The 7,500-nt window shown below is 34.3% G+C and overlaps 1 protein-coding gene across 1 annotated transcript; it reads right to left on the bottom strand.

Moving 5' to 3' along the window:
- Positions 1-2,023: 2,023 nt before the first annotated feature.
- Positions 2,024-2,936, bottom strand: LOC114074258 (putative uncharacterized protein DDB_G0286901; the record flags this gene model as incomplete). The annotated part of the gene is made up of 2 exons (XM_027912125.1): positions 2,024-2,172; positions 2,408-2,936. Coding segments are annotated over 2 exons (678 nt in total), but the record flags the coding sequence as incomplete, so codon positions are not given.
- Between the last annotated feature and the right edge of the window lie 4,564 nt (positions 2,937-7,500).

Raw genomic sequence — 7,500 nt, 5'->3', positions numbered from 1 at the left:
TGCTGTTGTTGTTGTTGCTTTTGTTGCTGTTGTTGCTTCTATTGCTATTGATGTTGTTGTTGGTGTTTTTTTTTGGTTGTGTTGTTGTTGTTATTTTTGTTGCTGTTAATGCTCTTGTTGTTGTTGCTGTTAGTGTTGTTGTTGTTGTTGTTGTTGTTGTTGCTGTTGTTGCTTCTGTTGTTATTGATGTTACTGCTGTTGTTATTGTTTGTGTTGCTGCTACTGGTGTTTTTGGTCTTGTTGTTGTTGTTGTCTGTTCTTGTTGCTGCTACTGTTGTTGTTGCTGTAGTTATTATTGTAGTTATATTGGTGGTTGTTATTGTTATTTTTATTGTTGTTGTTGTTGTTGTTGTTGTTAGTGGTGGTGGTGCTGTTGTTGTTGTTGGTGTTGGTGTTGGTGTTGGTGTTGGTGTTGTTGTTGTTGTTGGTGGTGGTGGTGTTGTTACTGATGTTGCTGTTGTTGTTGTTGCTGCTGAAGTTGTTGTTCTTGTTGTTGTTATTGCTGGTTGTGTTGTTGTTGTTGTTGTTGTTGTTATTGCTGCTCCGGTAGTTGCTGCTGCTTTTGTTCGTCGTTTGTTCTTGTTGTTGTTGTTGTTGTTGTTACTGTTGTTGTTGTTGTTGTTCTTGTTCTTGTTGTTGTTGTTGCTGCTATTATTGTTGTTGTTGTTGTTGCTACTTCTGTTGTTGTTGTTGTTGTTGTTATTGTTACTGTTGTTGTTGTTTTTATTTCTATTGTTGTTGTTGTTGGTCGTAGTGGTGTTATTGTTATTGTTGTTGTTGTTGTTGGTGGTGGTGGTGGTGTTATTGTTATTGTTTTTGTTGTTGTTGTTGGTTTTGTTGTTGTTGTTTTTGTGGTTACAGTTGTTGCTAGTTTTGTTAATGTTGTTCTTACTGCTGTAATTACTGTTGTTGTTGTGTTGTTGTTGTTGTATTTGTTTGTATTGGTTTTACTGTTGTTGTTGTTGTTGTTGCTTTTATTGTTGTTGTTGTTGTTGTTGCTGTTATTGTTGTTGCTGTTGTCAGTGTTGCTATTGTTGTTGTTGTTGTTGCTGCTGCTGTTGTTGTTGCTGCTGTAGTTATTGGTATTGTTGTTGTTGTTGTTGCTGTTGTTGTTATTGTTGTTGTTTTTGCTGTTGCTGTTGCTGTTATTGTTGTTGTTGTTGTTGTTATTTGTTGTTATTGTTATTGTTGTTTTTACTGTTGTTGTTATTGATATTATTGTTATTAATGTTACTATTGTTGTTGTTGGTGGTGGTGGTGGTAATTGTGTTTTTGTTGTTGGTGTTGGCGTTTCTCTTGGTGCTGTTATTGTTATTGTTAGTGCTACAGTTGCTATTTTTGTTGTTGTTTTTGTTATTGTTGTTGTTGTTGTTGTTGTTGTTGCCGCTGTTTTTGCTGCAAGTTTTGTTATTGTTATTGTTGTTGTTGCTGTTGTTGTTGTTACTGTTGATGTTGTTGTTGTTATTAATGGTGTTATTGTTGTTGTTGTTGTTATTTCTATTGATGTTGTTGTTGCTGCTATTGTTGTTGTTGTTGTTTTTTTTGTTGTTGTTGGTGTTATTTTTGTTGTTGTTATTGTTGTTGTTGTTGCTAATATTATTGTTGTTGTTGTTGTTTATGATGTTTTTTCTAATGGAGTTTCTTTTGTTGTTGCTGCTATTGTTGTTGTTGTTGTTGTTGTTGTTGTTGCTGTTGTTGTTGTTGTTGTTGTTGTTGTCGTTGTTGTAGTTGTTACTGCTGCTGTTACTATTGTTGATGTTGTTATTCTTGCCGTGTGTGGTGGTGGTGGTAGTGGTGTTGTTGTTGTTGTTGTTGTTATTGAAGCTATTGTTGTTGTTGTTTTTGTTTCTATTGTTGTTGTAGTTGTTGTGATTGTTTTTGTTTTTGCTGCTGTTTTTGTATATGTTATTGTTGTTGTTGTTGTTGGTAGTGGTGTAGGAGTTGCTGCTGTTGCTTTTCTTGTTATTGTTAGTGCTGTTATTAGTGTTCTTTTTGTTGTTTTTGTTTTTGTTTTGTTGCTGCTGTTGTTGTTACAAGTTTTGTTGTTGTTGTTGTTGTTGTTGTTTCTGTTGTTGTTGCTATTGTTGTTGTTATTGTTGGTGTTGTTGCTGTAGTTGATGTTGTTGTTGTTATTGTTGGTGCTGCTATTATTTTTGTTGTTGTTGTTGTTGTAATTCCTGTTGGTGCTGTTTTTGTTGATGTTATTGTTGTTATTGTTGCGTTGTTGCTTCGATTGTCGTTTATGTTGTTGTTGGTGTTTTTTTTGGTGTTGTTGTTGTTGTAGTTTTTATTGGTGTTGTTGTTGTTCCTGTTAGAATTGTTGTCGTTGTTTTTACTATTGTTGTTGCTATTGTTGCTTCTGTTGTTATTGATGTTGCTGCTGTTGGTATGTTGGTGTTGCTGCTACTGTTGTTGTTGTTATTGTTGTTGTTGTCATTGTTATTGATGTTGTTATTGTTGCTGTTGTTGTTGCTATTGTTGTTGTTGTTGTTGTTGCAGTTAATGTTTTTGTTTTTGTTTTTGTTGTTGTTGTTGTTTCTGTTGTTGTTGTTGTAGTTGTTATTGTTGTTGTTGCTGTTTTTACTGTTGTTGTTGCTATTGTAGTTGTTGTTGTTGTTATTATTGTTGTTGTTGTTCTTATTGTTTTTATTGTTGTTGTTTTTGTTCATGATGTTGTTGCTATTGTAGTTGTTGCTGTTATTGCTGTTGTTATTGCTGTTGTTGTTGTTGGTGGTGGTGGTTGTGGTGTTGCTGTTGTTGTTGTTGTTGTTTGTGTTGTTGTTGTTGTTGCTTTTGTTGCTATTGTTGTTGTTGGTGATGTTACAGCTGTTGTTGTTTTTGTTGTTGTTGGTGTTGTTGTTGTTGTAATTGTTATTGCTGTTGTTGTTGTTATTGCTTCTGCTCCTGTTGTTGTTGCTATAAGTTTTGCTGCTTTTGTTTTGTTGTTGTTGTTGTTGTTACTATTGCTTTTGTTGTTGGTTTTGTTGTTACTGCTACAATTGTTTTTGTTGTTGTTGTTGTTGATGCTGCTGTTATTATTGTTGTTGTTGTTGTTGGTGGTGGTTGTGGTTTTATTGTTGTTTCTATTGGTGTTGCTGGTGTTTTTTTATTTTTATTGTTGTTGTTATTGTTGTTGGTGGTGTTGGTGTTGCTGGTGTTGTTTTTGTTGTTGTTGTTGTTGCTGTTGTTGTAGTGCGTGTTATTGTTGTTGGTGCTATTGTTACTATTGTTGTTGTTGTTGTTGGTGGTGTTGTTGATGTTGCTGCTATTGTTGGTGGTGGTGGTGCTATTGTTGTTGTTGATGTTGTTGCTGTTGTTGTTGCTATTGTAGTAGTAGTTGTTGTTATTTTTGTAGTTGTTGTTCTTGTTTTTATTGTTGTTGTTGTTGTTCATGATGTTGTTGCTATTGCAGTTGCTGCTGTTATTGCTGTTGTTATTACTGTTGGTGGTGCTGGTGTTGTTGGTGGTGTTGTTGGTGATGGTTTTGCTATTGTTGTTGTTGTTGTTTGTGTTGTTGTTGTTGTTGTTGCTATTGTTGTTGGCGTTACAGCTGTTGTTGTTTTTGTTGATGGTGCTGTTGTTGTTGTTATTTCTATTGTTGTTGTTGTTATTGTTGTTGTTGTTGTTCTTGTTGTTACCGTTGTTGTTGTTGCTTGTGCTCCTGTTGTTGTTGCTATAAGTTTTGCTGCTTTTGTTGTTGTTATTGTTGTTGTTGTTACTATTGCTTTTGTTGTTGGTTTTTTTGTTGTTGCTGCTATTGTTTTTGTTGTTGTTGTTGTTGTTGTTGTTGCTGCTGTTACTATAACTCCTGTTATTATTGCTGTTGTTGTTGTTGGTGGTGGTGGTTGTTTTATTGTTGTTTCTATTGTTGTTGTTGTAGTTTTTGCTATTGCTGTTGTAGTTGTTGTTGTTGCTATTGGAGTTGTTGTTGCTGCTGCTGCTATTGTTGTTGTTATTAATGTTTTTCTTGTTGCAGTTGGTGTTGTTTTTGTTCTTGTTGCTGTTGTTGTTGTCGTTGTTGTTGCTGTTATTATTATTGTTGTTGTTGTTGTTATTTCTATTGGGGTTGCTGTTGTTGTTGCTGCTATTGTTTTTGTTGTTGTGGTTGCTGTAGTTGCTGTTGTTGTTGTTGTTGCTGCTGCTACTATTGTTGTTGTTATTATTGTCGTTGTTATTGGTGTTGTTGTAGTTGTTGTTTCGGTTGTTGTTGTTGTTGTTGTAATTGTTGATGTTGTTGTGTTGTTGTTGTTGTTGCAGTTGTTGCGACTGTTGTTGTTGATAATGTTGTTGCTGGTATTTTTTTTTGTTATTGTTTTTGGTGGTGTTGGTGTTGCTGGTGATTTTTTGTTTTTATTGTTGTTGTTATTGTTGTTGGTGGTCTTGGTGTGCTGATGTTGTTTTTGTTGTTGTTGTAGTGCGTGTTATTGTTGGTGGTGATGTTGTTACTATTGTTGTTGTTGTTGTTGTTGGTGTCGTTGCTGCTGCTATTGTTGGTGGTGGTGGTGCTATTGTTGTTGTTGATGTTGTTGTTGTTGTTGTTGTTGCTATTGTAGTTGTTGTTGTTGTTGTTGTTATTGTTGTTGTTAATGTTGTTATTGTTGTTATTGTTGTTGTTGTTGTTCATGATGTTGTTGCTATTATAGTTGCTGCTGTTATTCTTGTTGTTATTGCTCTTGTTGGTGGTGGGCTTGTTGGTGGTGGTGTTGCTGTTATTGCTGTTGTTGGTGCTGTTGTTTGTGTTGTTATTGTTGTTGCGTTTGTTGCTGTTGTTGCTACTATTATTGTTGTTGTTGCTGCCGTTGTTGCGGTTGTTTTTGCTGTTCTTGCTTCTATTATTGTTGCTGCTATTGTTGTTGTTGTTGTTGTTGATAAGGTTGTTGCTGTTGTTGGTTTTGTTGTTGTTGTTACTTTTGTTGTTGATGTTTATGATGTTGTTGTTGTTGTTGTTATTGTTATTGTTGTTGTTGTTATTGCTACTGTTGTTTTTGATTTTGTTATAGCTATTGTTATTGTTGTTGTTGTTGTATTTGTTTATGTTGTTATTGTTGTTGTTGTTGGTGGTGGTGGTGTTGCTGTTGTTGTTGCTGTTGTCATTGTTGTTGTTATTGTTATTGATGTTGTTGTTGTTGTTGTTATTGTTGTTGTTGTTGTTTATGACGTTGTTGCTATTGTAGTTACTGATGTTATTGCTGTTGTTGTTGTTGTTGCTGCAGTTGTTTCTGTTGTTGTTGTTGTTACTGCTGTTTTTGTTGCTATTGTTGTTTATGCGCCTGTTGTTGTTGTTGTTGTTGTTTCTATTGGTGTTGCTGTTGTTGTTGCTGCTATTGTTTTTGTGGTTGTTGTTGCTGTTGTAGTTATGGTTGCTTCTGTTACTATTGCTGCTGTCATTATTGCTGCTGGTGGTGGTGGTGGTGTTGTTGTTATTGTTACTGTTGTTGCTGGTGTTGTTTTTGTTGTTGTAGTTATTACTGATGTTGTTGTTGTTCTTTTTGTTGTTATAGTTGCTGTTGTTAGTGTTGTTGCTGGTGTTGTTTTTGTTGTTGTTGTTGTTGTTGTTTTTATTGTTTGTGTTGTTGTTGTTATAGTAGTTATTGTTGTTGTTGTTATGGTAGTTGTTGCTGTTGTTGCGGCTATTGTTGTTGTTGTTGTTGATGTTATTGTTGTTGTTGTTGTTGATTTTATTGATGGTATTGTTTTTGTTGTAGTTCATGTTGTTGTTGTTGTTATTGTTGATTTTGTTGTTATTGTTGCTGTTGTTGCTGGTGTTGTTTTTGTTGCTGTTGGTTTTGTTGTTGCTGGTGTTGTTTTTTTTTTTGTTGTTGTTGTTGTTGTTTTTATTGTTTGTGTTGTTGTTGTTGCTTTTGTTGTTGCTGCTGTTGCTGTAGTTGTTATTTTTTTATTGTTGTTGTTGCTGATGTTGTTGTTGTTGTTATTATTGTTGTTGTTGTTGCTGTTGTTGATTCTGCTATTGTTGTTGTTATTGCTGCTAATGTTGTTGTTGCTGTTGTTTCTACTGTTGTTTCTGCTGTTGTTGTTGCTATTTTTCTTATTGTTGTTACTGTTATTATTGTTGTTATTGTTGTTGTTGTTGTTGCTTTTGATTTAGTTGTTGTTGTTGTTGGTATTGTTGTAGATGGTATTGTTTCTGTTCTTACTGTTTTTGTTGTTGCTGTTGTTATTTTTGTGGTTGTTGTTGTTGTTGTTGTTATTGGTGTTGCAGTTGTTGTTGTTGCTGTTGTTGTTTTTGTTGTTGTTATTGCTGCTGTTGTTGTTGTTATTGTTGTTGTCGTTGTTTTTGTTGCTTTTGTTGTTGTTGTTACTAATGCGATTGCTGATGTTGTTGTTGTTGGTATTGTTGTAGATGGTATTGTTTCTGTTCTTACTGTTTTTGTTGTTGCTGTTGTTATTTTTGTGGTTGGTGTTGTTGTTGTTGTTACTAATGCGATTGCTGATGTTGTTGTTGTTGGTATTGTTGTAGATGGTATTGTTTCTGTTCTTACTGTTTTTGTTGTTGCTGTTGTTATTTTTGTGGTTGGTGTTGTTGTTGTTGTTACTAATGCGATTGCTGATGTTGTTGTTGTTGGTATTGTTGTAGATGGTATTGTTTCTGTTCTTACTGTTTTTGTTGTTGCTGTTGTTATTTTTGTGGTTGGTGTTGTTGTTGTTGTTACTAATGCGATTGCTGATGTTGTTGTTGTTGGTATTGTTGTAGATGGTATTGTTTCTGTTCTTACTGTTTTTGTTGTTGCTGTTGTTATTTTTGTGGTTGGTGTTGTTGTTGTTGTTACTAATGCGATTGCTGATGTTGTTGTTGTTGGTATTGTTGTAGATGGTATTGTTTCTGTTCTTACTGTTTTTGTTGTTGCTGTTGTTATTTTTGTGGTTGGTGTTGTTGTTGTTGTTACTAATGCGATTGCTGATGTTGTTGTTGTTGGTATTGTTGTAGATGGTATTGTTTCTGTTCTTACTGTTTTTGTTGTTGCTGTTGTTATTTTTGTGGTTGGTGTTGTTGTTGTTGTTACTAATGCGATTGCTGATGTTGTTGTTGTTGGTATTGTTGTAGATGGTATTGTTTCTGTTCTTACTGTTTTTGTTGTTGCTGTTGTTATTTTTGTGGTTGGTGTTGTTGTTGTTGTTACTAATGCGATTGCTGATGTTGTTGTTGTTGGTATTGTTGTAGATGGTATTGTTTCTGTTCTTACTGTTTTTGTTGTTGCTGTTGTTATTTTTGTGGTTGGTGTTGTTGTTGTTGTTACTAATGCGATTGCTGATGTTGTTGTTGTTGGTATTGTTGTAGATGGTATTGTTTCTGTTCTTACTGTTTTTGTTGTTGCTGTTGTTATTTTTGTGGTTGGTGTTGTTGTTGTTGTTACTAATGCGATTGCTGATGTTGTTGTTGTTGGTATTGTTGTAGATGGTATTGTTTCTGTTCTTACTGTTTTTGTTGTTGCTGTTGTTATTTTTGTGGTTGGTGTTGTTGTTGTTGTTACTAATGCGATT

Source organism: Solanum pennellii, chromosome 10, assembly GCF_001406875.1.
Source record: "Solanum pennellii chromosome 10, SPENNV200".
Classification (NCBI taxonomy): domain Eukaryota; kingdom Viridiplantae; phylum Streptophyta; class Magnoliopsida; order Solanales; family Solanaceae; genus Solanum; species Solanum pennellii.
This window is presented reverse-complemented; position numbering and strand designations above follow the sequence as displayed.